The sequence below is a fragment of the Dromiciops gliroides genome, chromosome 4 (assembly GCF_019393635.1).
Source record: "Dromiciops gliroides isolate mDroGli1 chromosome 4, mDroGli1.pri, whole genome shotgun sequence".
In the NCBI taxonomy this organism is placed as follows: Eukaryota; Metazoa; Chordata; class Mammalia; order Microbiotheria; family Microbiotheriidae; genus Dromiciops; species Dromiciops gliroides.
The window spans coordinates 68,968,571-68,993,398 of NC_057864.1; the positions used below are offsets into that span (position 1 = coordinate 68,968,571).

The 24,828-nt window shown below is 40.2% G+C and overlaps 1 protein-coding gene across 2 annotated transcripts in view; it reads right to left on the reverse strand.

Annotated features, from left to right (window-relative positions):
- Positions 1-24,828, reverse strand: part of ASTN1 (astrotactin 1) — a 469,489-nt gene that overhangs the window by 72,881 nt on the left and 371,780 nt on the right. For both annotated transcript variants that reach the window (XM_043964036.1, XM_043964035.1), the window contains exons 15-16: positions 16,884-16,988; positions 14,638-14,826 (exon numbers count right to left, since the gene is read on the reverse strand). In XM_043964036.1, the coding sequence (XP_043819971.1) occupies positions 14,638-14,826; positions 16,884-16,988 (294 nt within the window). The remainder of the gene's footprint in view (positions 1-14,637; positions 14,827-16,883; positions 16,989-24,828) is intronic.

Sequence of the window (24,828 nt, forward strand, 5' to 3'; positions counted from 1 at the left end):
AAAGGCCATTTACAGAAAGTGTTTCTGAGCTGATTCTTGATGAAAGACGTATTCTAAGTAGTAGAAGTAAAAGGGAAGAGCACACAAATAAATACACAATGATTGTTGGTCATCTCCCTGACCTGCAGATTCCTTGGGCTGATTCTGGCTATACCAGAATATCTGGTGCCCCTAAGGAAAAGTCTGATATTACATAATCATTTTTGATAGTTATAAGATGAAGGGTGGGAAGTGGTGTAATGGATCGCTACCCTCACTCACTGGGCTGTGGTATTTTGCAAAAGTTGGTTTCCCTGAGCCTTTGCTAATGGAAGATATCAATTAACCAGGTATTTTCAAGTCTCATCAGTTTAATGATAATCTTATTTGATAAATATTTGTTGAATACTTACTATATATAATGTACATTTCTAGGCAATGTGGAGTTGATATCCTTGGGACGCTGGAATCTGGTAGGTGAGTCATTATCTTTTTGTGCCCCAAATCAGGATAATAGACTACTTCTTCAGTTATTTCCTGTCCAGACCACCTGAGGTCTGATAATCCTCTCATCTCCAGAACTCAAACTCTTTCTTTCAGACTCTAAGCTCTGATAGGTGAGATTTCACATCATCTTGCCTGGAAACAGGACATTTCCTAGCCCTTTCCAAAGTATGATGATAATCTACCTGCCCTACACGCTTCCAATTCTAGCTCTCCTTTATTTGTCCTTCTCCATTAGAATGTAGGCTCCTTGAGGAAAAGGCTTGCTTCTTGTCATAGCCTCAAAGCTGAGCACAGCACTTGGCACCTAGTTTGTTTATACATATATATACATACATACATACATATATATATATACATATATATATATATATAAATTTTTTTGCATTCCTTCTGATATGCTCTGAATTCTTTCCATTCTTTCCAAAAAGCATACAGATAAGATGGTCAATTTTTAGACACCCACCCTTTTGTTCTAGGAGGAAGATAACAACAATTTTTCAAGTGCCAAGAGGTATAACACCTCTTCTTCTTCCCTTTCCATTGTAAATGAAGTCCTGGGCTTCAGAAAGCTTGGGAGCCTCAACCCAATCCACGTACTCATTACCACACATATTTCCAGAGCACACACTTAATGCTGAACCCCAAATCAGACCCTGCAGGGAGTTAAAAAGGAAGCAGAATCCGTAGACCGTGGCAGGGAAAGAGAAGCTTCTGAAAGGGCTTACAGGACAGACACAAATAAAATTACATAAAGCCATAAATAACCAAAACATATACCCATACACAGGGCCAATTATACCTGTAGTGAGCCAGAAGAACAAAATGACTTGGAGGGATTCAAAGACATCCGCTGGGCAGTGAGGACACAGAGAAAGAGAACCTTCATTACCTTATACCATGTAATAAACAAAGCTATTGAAAACCCAAGGGGGAAAAATATAAGAGGCCAAGCTACTAGTTTAACACTTAATCCTTTCTTTTCCCTATGCCCGTGTCATCCACACTTTACTTATAACAAAACACATTTCGAATCATGGCTTTGTCAAGAAGTTGAGCTACGAAAGCATTTTCTTTGTATCTTTTCCCCCCTTTATCAACGATGCTGAAGTATTTGAAAAGCTCTTTCTGAACCTGCCTGGTTATTATGTTTGTTCCATACGGGGGCTTTTTGTGGCAATAAACTCGAGCTCAGTGAAATGCCCTCCTTCTCCAGCCTTCTTCCTTTTGATTCCCAGCATGATAAAGGCCTGACTTGAGCCGCTTCTTTCCTTTCTCATTAGTTTGGGTGTAAAGGATACCTGTGTGAAAACCCTCAGGAGTGCTGAAGGGCAGGAACTCTCTTTGGGCAGGTGCTGCCCACTGTCCACACTCCATGGGAAGCCACCATAACCATGTACAGCCAACAAAAGGGCATTTCTTAAAGCTGTGAAGAAAGGACCTGAATCCTTCTGGGCATTTCTACAACTGCTCACTAAAACCAGCCTGGCTCTTCCTACTTGAAATTAACTCCTGTACTGCCAGTTCCATCTAGAAGGTACTCAATGGCCTTTACCAACAAGTGCTTCCTAACTTCCTTTACAGGAGTATCACACACACACACATATATAAATACATACATATATATGTATATATATTCAGAAATGGCACATCTCAAGCTCTCTGAAAATTTTTTTTTTATAATAACATCTTTTGGGTTAAAGCGCAGTGGAAGAACTTGCGTCCCTAACTTTGGAACTTCCTTATTTCTTTTTTATATATTCCTTTGATTCTAGGTTCTGGGGTCAGCATTTTCAGAAAGGGAGGTAAAAATAGGGGATGGCAGGAAGGAGCAAAGAGGAGAAAAAGGGAGAAATGATGGTTAAATGAAGTGGAGAGGAGACAGATGAGTAGGAAAGAGAGATGTAAGGGGATGGGAGAGGAGGAGGTAGAAAGAAAGGAAGGAGAAGAATGGGAAAGGAAGAGAAGGGGGATGGAAAATAAGGGAGGGGAGAGAGAAGGAGAGGGAAGTGAAGAGAGGAAAAGGAAAGAAAATGGAGGGATGAGAATGGAAGGGAGAGGAGAGTGTGGGAAGATGACGAAGGAGAGGGAGAAGAAAGATGAGTTGGAAGAAGAGAAGCAAACAGAGGAGGAAAGGGAAGTCTAGGAAGGAGAGGCAAATGTGCTTATACTTATCTTCCATACAAATCAGGCAGCAAAGAAAAGTCCGGTAACAGGGCTCTGAACAAACAATTCTAGTAGTCTTTTGAACCCTGCTAATGTCCTGCCTCTAAATTCCATGGCCTCCTTATAGTATTGTAAGGTATCCCTGAACTATTAACTAGACCAAGAGCTTTGGATGCTTCCCAGACACCTTTTTTCAAGCTACTCATTGGCCTGGTCATTGATTACAAGTTCTGCACTGGTCAGATGATGCCATCAAGATTACTTCTAACCTAACGCTGTCAAGTGCCACAGGATGAATGGTATGGGAGGAGGCCTGTCCAGCCACAGAAGCAAGCAGATGCTTCTTCTATCCCCAACCTAGTCAACAGTCAAGCAGGGGAAGGACACTCCTGCCAGAATGTATCTTTCTTCACCACCATCTTCAAAAGACCTGGGCAAGGTCTCACCAGTGAAGCCAAAACAATCTTTCCACCATCCCAGGTTATGGAGCAGGAAAAGAATAAGAAATCATGTATGTATTCTGTTTTGTTTTCCCCCAAGACAACAGTGATCTGAATCTTAGAATACCTTTTCATGATCAGTCATGGAAATGGGAATGATTTACTCTGAGAGCCATGACCTGTTTCATCATGTAAGCAAAAATTCTATTTTAAAATACTATTATTTGTATTTTTAGAAATACAAATTTGGAGGGCAGGCTATGGAATTGTAGTAACTCTCCTTTGTGTAAAGGACTGTTAAACAGAACTATTCTGGGGCAGCTGGGTGGCGCAGTGGATAGAGCACCGGCCTTGGAGTCAGGAGTGCCTGAGTTCAAATCCAGCCTCAGACACTTAACACTTACTAGCTGTGTGACCCTGGGCAAGTCACTTAACCCCAATTGCCTCACTAAAAAAAAAAAAAAAAAAAAAAAAAAAAAAAAAAACCCAGAACTATTCTGACCGGTTACCTTTAAGTTCCTTTTCTTTTGTTTTTACTGTTTTTTATTGATAATTGGTATCTTGGGTATCCCTTCTCTTTCCCCTCCCAGAGAGCCATTCATGTGACAAACAGTACAAATTTCTTTTCTCTTTATTAAAAGAATGACAGTCTGGTATTTGGAAGGGACTTCTGCAACCACGTGGACTAATCTATTCCTAATGAATATCTGCCACTACAATGTACCCATAAATGGTCAACTAGCCATCGCTTGAAGACCTTCAATGTGGGAGGGTAGGTAGACTCACCAGCTCTTAAGGCTGTCCATTTCACTTTTGGACAGATCCACTTGTTAGGAAGCATTTTCCCCTTGTGGCAATAAGTTTACATTTGTAGGTTTTCAAGTATCTCTTAATTTGTATGCTCCTAATAGCTAGACAGAAGCCAACAGGCTTCCAGGCAGACTCCATTTTCTTGAGTAACTTGCCTTGGTTCTTGTCTGGGAAAGAGACAAAAAGTAGAGAGTCCTCTAGGTATGGAGTAGAATCAGGGGCCTGGGATGGATTATTCAGCTACTCTTCTCTGATAGGCCCAAGGGTAATGGAGTAAAATAGGGAAGAAGGTGTTATTACCTTGTCCCATTTCTCTCCTCACAATGAGTTCTTTGGTTCAAGACCAAATAAGATTCCCTACTCTCTCACTTGACCCTCTCATAGAAAGACTCTTCAGATGCAGAATCTGTCTTAGCTTGACCGATTTCAAGCTCACTACCAACTTTTTATACCTTCTTAAACCATGTTTTGTGCTATTTTTTTTATTCCCAAATACATTTGTCAGTGATACTTTCAAGTATCAAATTACACTTTTTCTTAAAAAAACACACACACACACAAAAAACTAGGGGATTATACTGTGTCCTCTGTTAGGATGGTATACATTCTCATGGTTCAAAGACCATTCATTTTTGCTATTGAGATCCGGTTTCATTTTGAAGCTTAGTTCAGGTCAAGTCCTATTTATAGTAGATGAATCATTGAGGTTCCACTGTATGTGGTCACTCAAGTTCCATTGTCTCTGAGACCAAGGGAATAAAAACCATGGACAAACCAGAAATAGAAAGGTGGCCAGACACATAACAATTAGTGCAAGCTATCTTCTTCCTGTGTGTCAGTACCGACCTGTGGGTTGATTTTGGTTCTATAATTAAACAGACACAAACAGAGACAGAGAGAAACAGACAGACAGAGTCAGACAGAGACAGACAGAAAGCTAGATGGGGAAAGGAGAAAAGGGGAGAGAGAAGTCTTATCTATCTTGAAATAGTAGGTATGGAAAAGGTGGAGAAAAAAGGGAACATATTTTCTCTGAGCCATAGCAAAGCTAACTGGTACCCAAAGTGTTGGGAGAATGATCAGAAATTTAAAGTATACCAAGGGATCTCTTCTATTATCTGGTCATACATCCTCTTTGTCTTTTTTTTCAGGTGACAGGGTACAGAACACTTGATGATAGGAACTCTTGAATGGATTTTTTTGTCAGTGGCAGAATATAGAGAGGAGGATTATTTTCAAAATGGGACAAGGGGTGCCAACTTGATAAACTCTCATCTCCTATGAGAAAATAAGTTGATAGGGAATAAAAGATGGGCTGATGCTGTTGGAAGTCAAAAAAGAATTCATTAGCTCATACAACAAATAATTCTTTGAGACTGTTTTATATGTAATGCACTCTGAGAATCAGAAAGAAGTATTTATTATATTTAGCCTCTTTCAATAAGAAACTTGAGTTTTCTATACTTAATTATGGGAATATATAATAAAAATATATCTTACCTAATCATAAATGAAGCAACATTCCATAGGAATACTGTATCTAGTGGATAGAACTCAGGACATGGAGTTGAGAAATTATGACTTCAAATCCTACCTCAGAAATGTTGGCTCTGTGACCCTGAGCAAGTTATCTCATCTCTGATCCTCAGCTTCCCATATCTGTAAAACAGGGTTCATGACTGCCTTTTTTTTAATCTACAAAGGGGACTCCTCAGTAACCAAACTCCTACCATTGCAGGCTGGTACCTTCTCTGTAAATTAGAGTCTTCAGAGAGTTAGTTGCTCAGATCACTCACTGAGAGCTGAAGAGAGCTTTCTCAGGTTAACAGAGACAGTTTGTGTCAGAGGTGGGATTTTAACCTAGGTATGTATTCCTTATTTTGAGGGTGGGACTTTGGTCACTAAATGTCACTGTTTCTTAAGTTATCCTCTGTTTATCCTGTGTTTCTGTTAAAAAAAAAAAGCTAACAATTATATAACACTTTTAGTTTTGCTAAGTCCTTTGCAAATATTTCACTGTATCCTCTGAACAGCCCTGGAAAATAGGTAATATTATGATCTTTATTTTAAAGTTAAGGAAACTGAGGCTAAGGAATTTACCTAGGTCACACAGCTAGGAAGTGTCTGATGCCTTATTCGAACTCAGGTCTTCCTGACTCCAATTCAAGTACACTAACAATTTTGCCATCAAGCTCCCAGTGCTTAACGTTTAGGTTAGCTTGGCTGGCATCATTAAACAGAAAAAGACACATTCAGAAACATTTGTAAAGTGAGGATAAATTACAGTGTTAACTTCTAGAGGTGGTTAAGAGTCAAAGGAGAAAATGTGTGTGTAATGTACTTTATAAACCCTACATAATGGCAATTTATTAATGAATAAATGTTTAAAATGGGTGAATAGGCAAAAGTAAGCAAGGTGAAGGGGAGAGTGTGTTAGGCTTGTGGTCAGGCAGATCAGGGTTCAAATCCAACCTCTGACACCCATTCCAGAGCCCCTCGGAAAGTCACTTAATTCTGTTCCCCCAAGGTAGTTACTTAAGACTCATCATCTAAGTCAAAGAATGTTGAAATCTGCTTTGGAGAGCAGGCATTTCTGAATTCGGAATTTTTCAGAGTAAAGAAATCACAAATCCCTTCTGTATTCTCATAGCATTATAGGGGAGTCAGTTATCCTATAATTATAATTATTGTCAAACCATATTGTCTGCACCTCTTAGCAGGACTGGCCCGTCCACTCCCTTTGAAAAGGAGGACTCACCTCTCAAAATCAGGCCACTATCAAAAAGAAGAAAAAAAAAAATCCCATCATCGAAAAAGTTCTTCAATCCTAGTAACTGCTCTTGTTTGAACTTGGGTTATTAATAGGGCCAGGGACCAACTGCTGTGGCAACAAGAAACGAAAATGTATGCATCTGTATGCAGGCCACGGTGCATAGAGGGTTCAGGGCTTTGAAACAGAGGGGAAAAGGGAGGCTGATACATCTGGCCTCTTTCATGAGACTTTTCTTCTGATGATGAGCCTGACAGCTTCTTTGCACTTAAAAGGCAATAACACCCAGGCTGCTTATCAAAAAGCACTCCCCACCCCCAAGAGCCCATTCCAGGAGTGGGGAGGAATGGGCGGGGGACTTCTTACTGAAGAATCTCACTATATGTGGGAGGAGAAGTTGTGAATCGTTCTTGGTCATGTTTCAGATACCTGTTGGTAAAGCACTTTGTAAACCTTAAAGCACTATGTAAGTGTAGGATATTCCCGTCATTATTTATTATTATGCCTATTAAAAGGAATGCAAACGGAGGTTAAAGATTATTGACATCCAATGTCAGACCACAAGGAATGGGGCCCTGATAGCTCTCTTGACTTTGGTTCTCCCAATGGGATCTTATGCAAATTTCATCACCTCTTCCAGACTCGGTTTCCTCAGCTGTAAAAGAAAGGACTCAGACTACACCAAGGGTTCTTTACCTTTCTGTGTGTCTTGGACACTGTGGCAGTTTGATGAAGTCTATGGATCCCTTATACTTTTCATTTTTATACCATAATGGAAGAAAGTACAAAATTTCAATTAGAAGTTTATGAAAATGAAGATTTGTTTTACCCCTTCCTAGTTTTTAAACCCGCTGAAATCTATCCACAGAACCTTTATTAAGAAACCCTGAACAAGATGGACTCTAACAACCCTCCTAGCATTAAATCTCATGCACTAGAGGCCTTAAGTAGGGGGAAAGGGTAGGATTTACGAAGAGACAAATTTACATTGAGTATAAAAGGAAGCATACTTTCACTTAATAGTATTTTATTTTTTCCAATTACGTATAAAGATAGTTTTCAACATTTATTTTTGTAAGATTTTGAGTTCCAAATTTTTCTCCCTTTATCCCTTCCCTCCCCCTTTCCAAGACAGAGAACAATCTGATATAGGTTATATATTTTTTTCCTTCTTGATAGCATTTTATCTTTTCCCCCTAATTACATGGAAAGGTAGTTTTCAACATTCATTTTTGTAAGATTTTTAGTTCCAAGTTTTTCTCACAAACACACTTTCCGCAAGAGAAGTTATCCCAAAGCATGATGGGCTGCCAGTAGAGACTACAAGTCCCATCACACTACTGGCAAGACTTCCTTATGGAGGTCCTGGGGGATGACCATATGGGAATGCTATAGGAGAGATTCTCTTTTGGGTATGGGATGGACTAGATAACTGCTGAGGTGTCTTTTAGCTCTGAAAATCTGTGATTCTATATTCTGCCAGTGCCAAGTTTAACTGAAATCCATTTAAAAATAGAGCCGATATCCCACTTGGAATGCCTCACCTACACAGATGGGTATTACCACAGAGCCTTTACAACATGATCCAGGCAACAACAATAAACATAAAGGGGAGGGCTTGCCTTTCATCTCTTTTTTTTATGGGCACCTGGACATATTTAAAGAAAATGAGTGGAAGAAACACATTTCTAGTGTTTTAGAGTGTTCTGCTGAAAATGAAATTGTCTTGGGTGGAGAAAGATGTGCCTCTGCTCCACCCTCATTTTAATTCTTAGGAGGAAACTTACCCTTCTTTTTGTGGACTTTGACTTGGCCAATTATGTTAGCCATCACTGGAATTTTGGAGCCCTGATGCAAAGCCTCAGTTGTTCTAGGCTAATTACAACTCTACAAGACATGATCTTTAGTTTCAAACAGCCAAAGATCTAGCTGAGAGGCCAGAATTAAAGACATAAACAATTGGAGAACAGACCAACATATAATTAACGGTTAAATTTTACGGTGCACAGTATAAATGACTACAGTTATGTGAAAGTGTCTTCAATCTTGCCTTCCAGAGTCGTCCCATTGGCTTGAATTCTTTTCTGTTTCAGATCTCAAACAACACAGAATCAATAGCCTCTGGGAAAATGGCCTTCCTCTGAGTACCGATAAATGCAATCTGGGTAGGGTCTGCCTTGGATAGCAAGATGAAGACAGTGCTGACAGTACTTTAAGAAATGGAAAAAAAATCAACTTATCAGCTTCAGCCTTGATCTCTGGCATTTCTCCAACTCCTTTTAGTTCCTTGGGGGGTGGGGGGGAAAGGCAGTTCGATTCTGCTCGCTAGCTCTTTTCTCTGAGTTCCTTAATGATCCATGGCTCAACCAAAGGAAGGTCTTTGTCTGAAGTGAAACCTAAATGCCATTCATATTTCATCATGGTGAATATTTCTCCCAGTCTGCTCTAACTTCCCAGTGGAAGGGTTGTGCCACCATAACCTCCCATGGGGTGATGCCATGACACTGTTTACTGACGGAGATAGTGAAGAAGAGTCAGGAAGGAGGGTTAACTGACTTTCAACTTTCTTGGAAGATTTTCTTCCTCTGCTATTCAGGGAAGCACCACACAGCACTAAATGTTCCCAGAGTGACCACTCCATGACCAAGGCCCATACATAGCACAAAAGCCCAGAAAGCTCTGGGTGAGAGGAAATTGAACTCTAGTTAGATTGGAACTAGGGCTGGCAAATTTCTGGCCAAGAATAAAGGAATCTTAAATCTTAAGCCTTCCAAAGGAGGGAAAGTACCTCATCTCTAACACTCAGGTTAGCTTTTCCACCACTGTCTTCCAGTGCTACCTAGCACAGTAGATGGAGCCCTAGAGTTAGAGTCAAGAAGAACTGAGTTTGAATCTTGCCTTGGTCACTAACTAGTTGTATGATGCTGGGCAAGTCATTTAACTTCTACCTGATTCAGTTTCTATACTTATAAAATCAAGGTGATAATAACACCTGTCTTCTGAGGTTGTTTTGAAGAACAAATAAGGTGATTTATGCAAAACACTTTGCAAACCTTAGCATGCTGTATAAATGCTAGCTATTATTACTATTGTTATTTTTATTAATCATGATGCTAGCTATTTTGCTGCAACAGCTCTGACATAGAATCTATATATGTCTCTATGGCTATGCTCCATTAATCCCTTAGTGTGACTCAGTGTCTCCTATGAACTCATAGTAACAAATAATCAGAAATCTTAACACTTCAAGGGAACTTTGGGGCCTATCTGGTAATCCAAAAACCCTGTTCAAGATATGACTCTTCTTTGTAATATTTACAGCAATTCTGTTTCTCTCATGCTGTGATAATTCCACAGGATGACCACACATAGATTGTTCTTATAAAAAAACAAACAAACAAAAAACATATTAATATATGTTCAACTGTGTTGAATTGAATGAAACCCCTGATGGGATCATATTCATGGGTACCATGTCATTTCACCAAAAGTCTTCTCCCTAGACACAGAACCCACCATTCCCACCATTCCCAAGCACCAGCCACTACCACAGATCTTCCTGACTCTGGGCCCAGATTTATGCACTGTCCCCTAATGTCTAAAGATGTTGATGAGGACAATGCAGTAGAATGTCAAGCACATTCACTGAAATTGGATTCAGAAGATCTAGTTCAGATCTCACCTTGTTTACTTATTCCCTGTGACTCTAGGCAAGTCACTGAAACTTTTTGGCCCTCAGTTTTACCATCTGTAAGCATATTGGCCTGGTTGGTTGCTAAGGTCCCTTTCAGCTCGAAAACATTATTCTATTATTCTTCCTTGATCTTTTCAGTAACCTTGTGAAGCAAGTACTACGAGTAAACTCTATTTACCAGATGAGAAAACTGAGGGTCAGAGAAGTTAAATGACTGCCAATGGTCACACAAGTAGTAGGACTCAGAGGTAGGATTTAGATCGAGTTGCCATTTGACTATAAGTTCCATATGCTTTCCATGACACCTGTCCTAATGACAGTCATCCAACCAGCTGAGAACAAGATATACTGAGGCTGCGTGTGATATATCCTATATTTATAAAGCCAATACCAATTTGCATATAGATTCTATGGCTTTAAATTCTAGCTAAAGTTTCTTTTAAGTTCTAGCTAAATCTCTACCCTCTCTAAGAAGCCTTTCCCAGCTCTTCTTAATTCTAGTGACTTCCCTCTGTTGATTATCTCCAATTGATTCTGTATATACCTCCTTTGTACTTAGTTGTGCATATGTTGTTTCCCCCATTAGACTGTAAGCTCCTTGAAAACAGAGACCAGGTTTGGCCTTTCTTTGCACATAGTAGGTACTTAATAAATGCTTACTGAGAGTTTATTAATTTATATTTAACAGAATAACAAACTGGCTTGTTTGAATAAATGGAGCGACAGGCACAAAGGAGGAGGAGGGAAATCCTTTTTCCCAGCTTTACTGATGAACTGAAACTGGACACTTAGAAATGTCTCTGAACCAGAGTTCAGCAGGTAAAAGGGAAGGGCTGAGGCACAGGGAGATGTCCGTCTTTTACGGCTTGTCAACTGATAAACGTCCTCTGATGTGAACCAAGAGTAAAACCAGAAAGGAAAATAACAGAAGTCATACTAGAGTAACACTAAACAGAGATACTGGAAAGGGACAAAAGAGATCTTACAAAATCAGTTTCTGAAAAACAGTGGTAAGGAAATAGGAAAATGCACACATAGAGGTCAAGTAGAGAATTAAGTTGTTGGAAGTCAAGGTTCAACCTTGATGGAAATCTTTCTCCCTAGAGTTAAGAGCTTATAGTGCCCTATGTTTGTAGCTTTTGAAGTGAGAGGCTCTACAGAGAAAGAGTGATCTTCGAGGAATCAAAGGACAGGGGAAAGAACACTGACTCTGCTGCTTAGAACCTAAAGTCTAACATTAGACTGAGGAGGGAAGACACAACTCTCCTTCTCTTAGTAAGAGTTCAGCTTGTAGGGAGGCAAAGTCTTGCTTTGAATGAAGATGGAGATCAACATTAGGGTCATAGGACCCTTTTTATTCTGCTCTTAAGCCTAGGACCCCAAAAGTAGGCCTTTCTGACTCTGTGTGTGTGTGTGTGTGTGTGTGTGTATAATGTCTCTGTGGATTTTGTGCCTCTGAAACACAAGAGGATGACTTCTGAAGCTCTGGTCTAATATATCCATCTCTGAGAATCCACTAATTAGACATGATTAATCACCTGCACACAAATACAACTAACCCCACCCTGAGGACATGGCATTGAAAGGATGAAAAGAATGGCACTGGAGAAAAGAACCTTGGATTCAAATCTTTCCTCATTTACTTACTAGTCCTTTAAAATCAATGTCCATATGAGTAGCCAATACCTTTAATAGTAAAATAGACAAATGAACAAAAATTGAACTAGCAGGGGGAAATCAGAATCATGAAGGAAAACACTGAAGGTCAAAAGCTATGAAAAGGGAAACACTCAAATGTCTTAAGCAACTTTTGAGAACATATCAATCAAACTGTGTTTGAGGGAGTCATTGGAGATTGTTGGGGGAAGGAAAGTCCTGGTTAGCATCAGGAATAAATCCAATAATCTGGGAAAGAACTCTGACTCTAGTCAGAAAACTTGGGTTCAAATCTCACCTCTGACATTATTACCTGTGTGACCTTGAACAGGTTACTTAACCCTATTGTGCTTCAGCTTTCTCATCTCTAAAATAGGCCAGGTGTAGTCCACCTCCCTTCAACCTCTAGATCTAAGTTCCTGTGACCCCCCGGCCCCCTTCCTTTGCAGAGGTGACAGACTGTGGCTCTGGAATATTGCATATAATGTCACATTCAATTGATGCATTGGTTGGTTGATGAACTGCTTTTTCTGTCTTTCTTTTTAAAAATTCTTACAAGTGATACCTTACTGAGTAGGGGACGAGAGAAGGATATATTTAGAAATGAAGGTGATATAAAATCAAAAGACATCGCTAGAAACATCTTAAAAGATTAAATCATAGAACAATTTCAAAAATAGGACCTTAGTGAAAAAGAAATGTCCAACAAGAAGAGCACTTTGAGTGAGACCTAACAATAGTTCAATGTACAATGAAGAATTTTCTATCAGCTCTGAGTACAATTTAGGATATGAGATCCTTAGTTCAGAGGAAATAAAAAGAAAGTATCTACCAGGGCTGCTTGCAGCTGAGTTTCAAGACACTGGGATCTCTGGAAAGGAGAGCATCCATGAGGGAATAAGTATTTTTCCATGGAAACTAACTTCAAGGCCATTGCATGAACATGTGGAGACTCAGCTGGTACATCCCATACATCCAGTTGAACTCACTCCTCTTGAGGCAAACTATAAGCGTGATGCTTTCATGCCTTAGGAGTTTTTGTGCATAGAGGAGGGATGCTATCAGATCACTTGAGGTCAGAGGTGACCAGTCTGTGGCCTCAGGAACTTGGCTAAGAAAGCTGGAATTGCTATGAAAGGGATTTAGTAATAGAGACCAAGAGTAGGGAGGTCACCTCTACCAGGAGGCAGGGTCAACCCTCAGGTTGTAAACACTCTCTGATGATCCACACAAACTATATTGACATTTTAAAAGGACGTCCTGGAGAATTAAAAGCATGGCAGGAAGAAACATCCTCATGGGAGAACCACAGGTCCTAGAATATATTCTCTTACCTTCCAACCCCACATCAGAGGACATAGTGATCCCTTAGTTCTAATCCTCTTGGGGATCAGTTGCATAACTTTGGTCAGTAATAGGGTCTGTATTTATAAAATTGGCTCAAGGAATATATGTGTTAAATTTTTTGTGCTTTCTAAATTTTGATGGCTTGGGGCAAAGGACCATATAATGGATGTGCCATTGTTAAGGTTCTGCCCACTGTATGAGAGTTTGAAATTATTCTAATTGTAAAAGAATTCCTTAATTTCCAAAAGGGTTTGCTTCATTTTTACTGTTTACAAATCATTTATTTCAGGACAGAAAGAAAGGCAATAGCCGTGACTAATTAAAGATCAAATAGAAGTCAAGAGAAAGTACTCCTGAAATTACCCTTTAGGTCAATGGGAAAAAGGGACTTGATTTATGAATTTTTGCTCTTTGTCCTTAACTATGAGAGGCAGCATGGTATAGTAGATAGCTTATCTTGGAGCCAGGAAGACCTGGGTTCAAGTTCCTGTGTCTTACACATATTGGCTGTAGGAGCCTGGGCAAGTCCCTTAGCCTCCCAAGCCTTTGTGCAAATCTCTAAGGTTATATATGGTAGAGAAGATCTTACTTGACATGGATGGAGGGAGTTTCATCATCTGGGACTTCTGTAGAGTAATGAAATCATAGATCCACTACCAATCTCTTGCATAGGTACGAGTTGGTCTCTTCCATTGGAATGCAAGCTTCTTGAGGAAAGGGCCTCTTTCACTTTTGTCTTAGGCCCTCAGCAAGTACTGCAGTCCTTGTCTTAGGACATGCTTATTAAATGTTTTTTAACAGACTGATTGTATCTAAAAGTCTTTCCTATAAAGGGAATTAGGTTAATATCTATGCCTTTGAAATGTAAGGGAGGGGGCAGCTAGGTGGTGCAGTGGATAGAGCACCAACCCTGGATTCAGGAGGGACCTGAGTTCAAATCCAGCCTCAGACACTTGACACTTACTAGTTGTGTGACCCTGGGCAAGTCACTTAACCCCAATTGTCTCACCAAAAAAAGAAAGAAAGAAAGAAAGAAAGAAAGAAAGAAAGAAAGAAAGAAAGAAAGAAAGAAAGAAAGAAAGAAAGAAAGAAAGAAAGAAGAAAAAAGAAAAAATGAAAGAAATGTAAGGGAGACCACAGTCCCCTAAAGTCAATCACAACAATCGTTTTTTGTTTTTGTTTTTGTTTTGTTTTTTTGGTCTTTAGACTTCACCAGGTTGAATATACTGGAAAAGCAAAAAAGGCCAGCTGACGACGGGCAGGCCCCCTACCTTTGCTGATGTCTTCATACTCTAGCCAGAGTCGCCGCTGCACCTGCTTATTTGGGTACCAGATGGAGCAGGACTCCTCAAAGCCATAAACAGCCTCCTGGATGTAATGGTTGCCAAACTGGTCCAGCAATGCTACAAAATCTCCCCGAGAGGTGGCCCCATCCAGAGAGTGGAGGGCATTGCTGAGAGCTGTAAAAGAGGAGAGCAGCCTGTCAAACGGTACAAAGACTCCATCAGGGTAGGAAGAGACTAGAGCATTTGCCCCACCTTTCCCTTCCTGGAAGAGTGTTCCAATCCCTTCAGTCCTCATTATTCTTTTCCATCAGACAGTACTTTATTGCAGCTTCCTACAATTAGAGGCCTCTCACCTTTGGACTATCTGTATCACTCTTTGTCCTACATGGGCAGGATGGATGTGGCATGTGAAAGCAAAGGCGTCTCGCCCCATGGATGACTTTTGGGGTAAAGCAAAGGAAATGGGTCTGAACTGCCATCTGTTGACCGAGTTTTTTTTTCCCTGTCATTCTCTGGATAAAGGCCTGATCTACAGAGTTATGCTTACCAGCAGGAATCTGGCAGAAGATAGGGATAGTCTCTCTTGCCAGACTGGTCCAAAATGAAGAGCAGCCCATCTATTTCTGGATGTTTACACATGCCACAAGAGGCCTTGTACCTCTTATCAGTAATGCCGTGTCCTAGTCTTTTTGGCTAAAAATTCCATTGGCTACTGAGCAGAATTTTAAGGACCCTCTGCCAGTATTTGCACATAAGTTTTCTGGTTCTGTGGCCTCATGTCACAGATTCTTGACTCTTTACTATCCTTTTTCTTCTTCCACAAATTCATAGATATGAGGACATTCTCCTTTCATACCCCGCCTCTATAATTTACAAGATACTTCTCTCATTCAGTTTATCTTTCCCCTGCACATTCATTATTTACATCTGGGGGTCCCTGAAATCATCACAGAGAAATCAGACCCTGCTTTGCAAATACATTAGGAGTTAAATTCTGTGGCTTTCTCATTTGGAATAGAAGAAAAGGACTGTTGGAATCATAGAATTCAGATAAACCTAATAACTACCTAAATCATAAATTCTGTGGTATAGTGGAGAAGAGCATTGGGTTTAGAAGGCTTGCACTTGGATTCTGCCTCTACCACTTACTACTAGCATAACCTCTGAGTGCCTCTATTTCCACATTTGTAAAATAAATGACCTCTTGGGTCCTATCTATCTCTTTGACACTAATAGGAACCCCTAACAAATGACTGAACTGTTTCTGTTGATAAATATCCTATAATGGAAGAGGTCATCATATTTTAAGTCAGCCTATGCAATTTTTAGAGTTGTGATTTTCAGGAATTTTTTTTCTTATTATTGAGGTGAAGTTTTTCTTCCTGTAACCTCTACACTGGTCACATTTCTGTCCTCCATGTTCATGTAGAATAAGTTTTGATGTGAAAATTCAGTTGGGAAAGCATGTACCTATCTATAAACTATTATACAGGACATATTCAAGAATTCACCTGCCTCTCTGATGACTCTTCCCCAGTACCTTTCCCTTTTTTCATTTCCTTAACCCCTTAACCAAAGTATTTCCCAAGGTTCAGTCTTTTGCCCTCTTCTCTCTATATTCTTTACCTTAGGGTATGCTTTCAGATCACTTTTCAATTGGATGACACCCCAACAGACTTCTCTCTTCCATGTTCCCAACTCACACTGCTAAATATCTAAAGAGTGCCACTACTTAGATATCCCTTCATTTGGGGAAAGACACCTCAAAGTTCACCATGCCTAAACCTAAACTAATTTTACCCCGAGTCCTACTATTCTTGATTTCCTTCAAAGTATCAATGGAATCACTTTTCACCCAGTCAAATCTTTCTCTCTACAAAACCATAAGGTCCACATGGGTAGGGATCATATGCTCTTTAATCTTCATTTCTCCCTAAGTCCCCAGAACAATAACCCTCTTTGCATGACTGTGATCTTGGGGAAATTACTTAGTCCTATGGGCCTCGGTCATTGATCTGTAGAGGACTAGATAATTTCTAAGGTCATTTCAAACTAGAAAACATATGATTTGTGTGACATTAGTTACATGATAAGCCTTCCCTACTTTGCCATGCAAACACTAAATCTCTCATACATGGGAGGAGAATATTTGCTAAAGTAAATGCCAAGATTACTTTTTAAAATCTTTTTTTGTCATCCTGTATCATAACTTGCTGCTCTGTGATGCTCACCTTGGGAGATAGTCGCTTGGTTAAGCCTAATATGATACATCACAGAACGGACTTTCCAGTGTTGCAGTAGAGGGTACCCGGACACCTCACTAAAGTTCACCATGCCTATGAACAAGGGAGAAAATTGACCAGAGTTAGAAAATGACCCACCAAATGTACTGACTGCCCTCATTTCCTCTCCCCCCATGACCATATCTAGTCATTCAAACCAACCTGTTTGCTTTAATTTCTTGGGAAAACAAAACAAAACAAAAACAAACAAACAAAACCAAGGTCCCATACAGAGTGTACTGGGAGTTCACATAACACAGTACACTGTGCTGAGTTTTGATTTCCACATAATTTCAGTTTTCTTCAATCAGTAAATAAATCAATCAACAAACATTAATTGCATATTATGTTCCAGGTACCATGGTGGATGTTGGTGGCACAAAACCACAACAGCTTCTGTCCTCAGGAAATTATACTTTATCAGAGACATAAAATAACAGTATATAAAAGACCTATACTTGGCCATTTGGGGAACTCTGTCATCCAGTGTAATCTGTTTATAATTTGAAACCTTAAAGAGTTGAGATTCATAGAGTTTATGTGTGTGAATGGATAAATTGATAGATAGAAGGATAGATTGATAGATGATAGATGACAGATGAATAAATAGATGAGTAGGTGATATATGATTGATAGACAGAGATAGATTCACAGAGAGATGATGGATGGATAGATATCATTTGTCTTTTGTTTTCAAAGAGGACCAATTACCTTAGGGATATTATTTTGATTGGCATTTGAATTGGATGTGAGGCACAGTTGCACAAACTCATAAGCCTCGTTCTCTCTTCCTGAGTCACTGAAGTCCAGTGGCAGGACAAGAGTCAAGATGACTGGCAACAGCCCAGGATGTAGTGGATGATCTTGGTGGCTTAAGCATTCTATAGCATCTGCTTTAATCTCCTTTAGGGCCACAAGAACAAATTGTTTTCATTCGCCCATCCTACTGAGGAAAAGGTCTTCCCATGCTTGAAGTAGACATCCTCTTCACTCACCAACAGGTCGGAGGCCTGTCAGTTACCCTCAACCTTATTTAGCCTGTCTGCCAAGATGTTTTTACTAGGCTGTGGCAGCTGGGAATGCTATCGCTTTTTAGAGCTACCAATGAGAGTTGGATAAAAGTGGGTACCAAAGGTGAATGAGTAGTCCTGAAAAGGGCTTGGAAGCTGTCACACCAGAGATGCTAGTCGTCCCTAAATACCCCATACACCGCAGATGGATAGATACATGATAAATGGATATATGATAGACTGATGCTAGCTGGACAAATAGATGAAAGTGAAATTGACAGGTAATAGATAGATGAGAGATTGATAGGTGATGATGTATAGGTTGATAGATGATAAATATACAGTAAATGAGTAGGTAGATAAATAGATGATATATGACAGATGATGGATAGATTCATAGATAGATGATGGATACTCATCTTTCTATCTATCTATGTATCTATCTTTGGAGAAACAGAATTCTATAGACATTTTTGTTTGGAGCCTATTATTTCCTTAGCATGGGAAATTCTAGTAATGAAGCTCCCTACACCAATACAGATTGCCAGATTGTTTTTAATCTATAGCCTTAGAATGTTTCCTAAGGCACTGAGGTATTAAGTTGGCCAAGGTTACACAGCTAGTTTGGGACAGCACGAGGTCTAGAACCCCAGATCTTCTGAATCCTTGACTAGCTTCCTATTCACTACACCATGCTGCCTCTCAGGTAGGACAGTGGATTAACTGCAAGTCAAGAAAACCTGCTTTCAATCTATCCTCAGGTATATACTAGTTGGGTGATCTTGGCAAGTCATTTAACCTCTTCTTGCCTCTGTTTCCTCAACTGTAAAATGGGGATAATCATAGTACCATCCTCCCAGGGCTGTTATGAGGATCAAAGAAGAGAACATTTATGAATACTTTGCACAACCTAAAGTGCCACAAACCTTCTATTATTCTCTTTCCTCATATTTTCTATTATACATTAAGGTTTACAGAGTACTTCCCCCTGCCCCCCGCAACTCTATGTGTTAGGCAGTACAAGAGATTTGTATCCCCATTTTGATGATGGGGAAACTAAGATTCAGGGAAATGAAATCATTTCTTCAATGTCCCATGTAAGCATCACACACTATCTTCTTTTTCTTCTTTTTTCTTTTCTTTCTTTCTTTTATTTTGCAGGGCAATGAGGGTTAAGTGACTTGCGCAAGGTCACACAGCTAGTAAGTGTCAAGTGTCTGAGACCAGATATGAACTCAGGCCCTCCTGAATCCAGGGCCATGCTTTATCCACTGTGCTACCTAGCTGCCCCCCATCATGTAAGCATCAGAACCATGCTCTAAACCCAAGTCTTCCAAGTCCAAGCCCAGTGCATTTTCCTCTCTAGTCAGTTGTTATATAAGATCTCATTGTGCCTCTTCTTTCTGAACCTTTAGGGATGCATCCAGGATGAAATCCAGAATGAATTCATCCTTCCTTAGTTAGAGTCCCTTGCAGAAATTTACTCACATGTTATCTTTCCTTTGAGTACTTCAGAAGAAATACACTTACTGATTTAAATTCTGGAGATAACAATGAAACTAAAAAGATTCAGAATACATTAACATTTTATGTAGTGCTTTGAGGTTTGCAAAACACTTTACATATGTTATGTCATCCTCACAACAGCCTTGTGAGGTGAGTGCTAGTATGATACCCACTTTGCAGATAAAGAAATTCAGGCAGACCTAGATTAAATGACTTGCTGAGGTCATAAAACTACTAAGTGTCTGGGGCAAGATTTAAACTCAAGGCTTCCTTATTCAAAAGTCCATCATTCCATCCACTCTATCACCCAACATTTGCTAATTAATTAATAAGAAAATAAAAGCTTAAGAAGATAAGATTCTTGGAAAGAAGTGGACTGGACAATCTCCCAGCCATATTCCAGGTCTCTTGGTTTTTTCTTGTTACTCAAGCTCTATTGGGCTTGCACCCCAGAATTGCCAGATTGGCAGTCTGTCCTGTCTAATGAAAAAGACCACAGAACCTGGAGGCTAAAAAGCAGTTTCCTCATCTAGAAAATGTGAATATTAGTATTCAGCCTACATATACCACAGAGTTCTGGGGTGGGGGGAGAGGGGGAAAAGAAGTAAAATCACTTCCATAAAATTACCTTGAAACAATTTATTTGGGTTACTATTGTTATTAATTTGAATAAAATGAGGAGGAAGAGCAGAATTACAGGAGGAGGAAAGAGGTCAAAGAAGAAGAAGAAGAAGAGGAAGAGGAAAAGGGGGAGAAAGGAAGAAGAGGATAAGGAAAAAGAAGAGGAGGAGGAAGAGGAGAAAGTGAAAGAGGAGGAAGAGGATGGTAAAAATGCTTCCAGTATTCTCATGCAAATGCACTAGACTTAGGAGCCTGGATCAGAAAATCTGGACTATAGTCCTCACCTTATCACTCTAGAAGTTGCAAATGACAGGGCCCACACATCACCTTCGTTCTACACCCTTCCCTGCCCCACCAGCTGTGATGGGAGATTGAACAAGTTACTTCCCTTCTCAGAGACTACAGTTTCCTCACTGGTCAAATGAGAATAGTACCTATTCTACTTGCCTATAAGGGGTATTGGGGGAATCACATTAAACAATGGGTGTGAAAGCATTTTGGAAACATAAAGGACTTTATGAATACAAGAAAATGTGTTTGTCGGGGGCGGCTAGGTGGTGCAGTGGATAGAGCACCAACCCTGGATTCAGGAGTACCTGAGTTCAAATCCGGCCTCAGACACTTGACACTTACTAGCTGTGTGACCCTGGGCAAGTCACTTAACCCCCATTGCCCTGCAAAAAAAAAAAAAAAAAAAGAAAGAAAAAAGAAAATGTGTTTGTCAGCACCATACCTACCATTAGAAAAAGAACCTTTAAAGTGGGGGAAAAAAATGCTAGAGGTAGAAGTGGGGATAGAGTGATGAGGTCCCAGGTAAGAAGGCTGGGCTCTATTCCTTCTTCCTGCACTTGCTCCTGAGTTCAGGACTGTGATCAAGTCATTTCATGCCTGAACTTGATTCCTCCTCTAAAATAGATATAATTATCCTTGAATCGCTTACTTGATAGGAATGTTGTGAGTTCCAAATGAGATAATCTAGGCAAAGCATTTTAGAATGCTGTCAATGCTAGCAATCATTATTCCCCATGATCTCAGTTACAACCCTTTGCACCTCACAAAAGAAAGAACATTAAAGCCGAAGAGGACTTTAGGGAGCACCTGGTGCAATCCCTTTACTTTTATTATTATTATTATTATTTGCGGGGCAATGGGGGTTAAGTGACTTGCCCAGGGTCACACAGCTAGTAAGTGTCAAGTGTCTGAGGCTGGATTTGAACTCAGGTATTCCTGAATCAAGGGCCAGTGCTTTATCCACTGCATCACCTAGCTGCCCCTATCCCTTCACTTTAACAATAAGAAATGGAGACTCAGAAAAGTGGGGTGATTTGTTCCATGGTCACAAAGCACCTAGTTATTGGCTGGGACATCTCTCCTGACCCTTAGTTTAGGTTTCTCTCCTTCCTCTCCCTCTCCCTCTCCCTCTCTCTTTCTCACTCCCCCCTCTCTCTATCTTTCTGTGTCTCCCTCTCTCTCTGTTTCTCTGCCTCTCTGTCTCTCTTTTATCTGTTTCTCCCACACATTGACTTATCTATTACATTTTAGTTCAGCCAAAGGAATGTGTAAGAGTCTGCATGGAGGAAAAGAGAGAGAAGGAAAAATATATGAGAAGAAAAACTATTATAAATGATGGTTGCTCTCATTCTCACATCACATGGAAAAACAGTTCAATTACCTAAATGCTCAACAACAAACCTTCCCAATGCATTTATGATACATCAGAGTCATGGAAACAATTACCTAACTTTCAATGTCTTTAAATGTTGTGCCATGCCTGTTTACAGGTGATATTTCTATAACTTAAAAAACACAGGGTTATTTTTAAGTCTGCATTTTCAGACCGAGCGTGTTATTAAAAAAAATACTGAAATCTGACCAAATTAGTGTGTGGCTTTGTCTATGTGCCTTAAAATTCCACACCACTAATGTGGTGGCCTAGACATGTGGACAGTGTAGGATTCTTTGTGGAGGTTGGGGAGTTGGTGGGGTGGGAGGAAGTGGAGGAAGAGGAGACATTTCTGAATGAGCCTGTTTCAGGCAAGAGAGCTCCTTTGGGTAAGTGTTTTTCCTCCATCTATGCTTGAATCAAGAGTGGGTGTGCAGACTTAATCGAAAACCTGCCTTTAATACCTTCTAACTCTGCTGGACCATTTCAAGATTCATGCTAATGCACAATAATAATGTTTGCCAAACTGACAGTCAGGCTGCCCTTCAGGACAATTGTGGAGAGGTTTGGAGAACACTTTTGAAAACAGAGTGAGGCTGCTCCAAGCAGTGGTGCTCCAAGCTCCAAACACCATGGCTTGGTGGGTAAGACTTCTCTACCCCCAGCTCTGACTTCTGCTCTCCTTTCATCCCAAAAAGGTTAAAAGATCTACACTTTCTCTTGGAAGGTCAAACTATGTGGCAGCTTTACAGGTGGCATGACCTAAAAAATTATATAGGTCAAACTGAAAAGCATGAAATCAGATATGGGTAAATGTAACATTCTGCACTTTGGCCCAAACAATCAACTTCTATACCCCTGGATTGGAGCAGCAAAGTGGCATAGTGGATAGAGTGCCAAACTTAAAGCCAGGAAGACTCATATTCCTGAGTTCAAATCTCAAGTACTTATTAGCTTGTGTGGCCCTAGATAAGTCACTTGATCTTGTTTGCCTCAGTTTCCTCATCTGGAAAATAAGGGAGAAGGAAATGGCAAACTCCCCCTTTATTTTTGCCAAGTAAACCCCAAACGGCATCACAAGGAGTCAGACACAACTTAAAAATGATTAAACAAGTTATAGGATGGGATGGGGGGAAGACTTGCTGTCCATAGATATAGTTGCTATAAACAAGATCTAGGGGGTTTCAATGAATTAGAAGCCCAATAGGAGTCTGGGCTGTGACAAGTGAGCTTTTTAGCCCCCTAGGCTTTAGTGAGAAAGGAACCATGTCTGGAAAGTGGACATGGAATAGCTGCTCCTGTATTAAGCCTCTTTCAGACCACATCATGATTTCTATATTCAGTTCTGGGCACTGTATTCTAGGAAGAAGTATGTTCAGAAGAGGGCAGGAAGGGAGCTAAGAGGATTGGAGACCAGGTCATAAGAGAATTGATTAAAAAGAACTGGACATGTTTGCTCTGAAGAAGAGAAGACTTGGGGAGGCTTTGAAAGTTGTTTTCAAGTATCTGAAGGGCCACAGAGCACCTAGCCTTATTCATGTAAAATAGGGCTTAGTCTTAGTACATTTTGTTTCAGAGCACAGAATTTAGAACAATAAGTTGAAGGAACTGGGGCAGCTAGGTGGTGCAGTGGGTAATGCACCAGCCCTGGATTCAGGAGTACCTGAGTTCAAATCTGGTCTCAGACACTTGACACTTGCTAGCTGTGTGACCCTGGGCAAGTCACTTAACCCCCATTCCCCTGCCTCCCCCCCACCCCCCAAAAAAAGTGGATGGTGCTGCATTGAGATGTGGGATATTCCTTCTCACTAGAGTTTAGGTATGTGGCAGCCTACTGTCAGTGTTAGGGAATATAGCAGGGATTTTTATGGAGGTTAGTTGGAACTTGATGACCCCTGAAGCCCCTCCCAAATCTTAGTGATGTGAGGGTGGATTTAATTGATCGAATCAATCGTGAGGCATCCCAAAGAATTACAAGACCCAGTGACTCAGTTTCCCAAGTTTTATTAAAATATTGTAAGGCTACAGAGAGACACCAAGTAGATAAGTGGCTCAATTTGGGAGATGGAAATGTTTATAGTTATAGTGAGAAAAAGTAGGTTATCTCCTCATTATCTTTTTTTTTTTTATTCTTTTTCTTGTGTGTGTGTGAGGCAATTGGGGTTAGGTGACTTGCCCAGGGTCACACGGCTCCTCATTATCTTAATCTCCTCCTTAAGGAGGTACATGGGAAGTCCTATCCATATTTAGACTTGCTGGGGTCCTAAGACAACCCCAGAGGTGGGCAACTTTCTCCTTGAAGGTGTGGTTTTGGGGTTCACACATCATAAGGTGAAACTAAGGACATATTTGGTGTTCTCTGCACATGATCATAAAGACATGTTTAAACTTGTCAGACCCAGAGGTTCTCTGTGTTTTGATATCGCTTTACTTAAGATCTGGTTTCTAAGTGTCCTATCATCTAGTAATATTAATGGCTATTAATGGTTAATGGTCCTTAGTTACTGTCTCTGTTGATGGTGTTGGTTGATAAGGACTTGAAACCTCTTGGTTATAGTACTGTCAATAAGAACACAAACCTTAGTTTCTCTGTTAATCCTTTTAGGTACTATTGATAAGAACCCAAGTCTTAGGGAATCTGCTAGCCCGTTTTAGCTACAGTTGATTAGATATCTATTAGCTTCTTTTAAAACTTGTGTCTTAGTTAGAGCTCAGATATTAGGTTGTCTGTTAACCCTTTTTAGTCTCCTCCATTATTAGGGTCAGTCATTTTCTGAAAATAAACTTCACATGGAGATGTTATGAAAGACCTACAAGGTCCTGGGATGAAATAATCTGAGACCCACTCAACACTGATGTGTCACAGAAAGATGGCCTCATGGAATTCATGCTAGATATGGACATGGAGGATCCAGGTTTAAATCCTACATCTACTTCTAGCTTGGGGACTGTGTGCAAGTCACTGGACTTCTCTGAATCTCAGTTTCCTCTTAGGTTAAAAAAAAATAAAGTGGGTATTAATGATCTGCTTTTAGCTCTAAGTCTATGATCCTATGATCCACTGGACCTGTGTCGGGCCTCAAGAAGAACCACA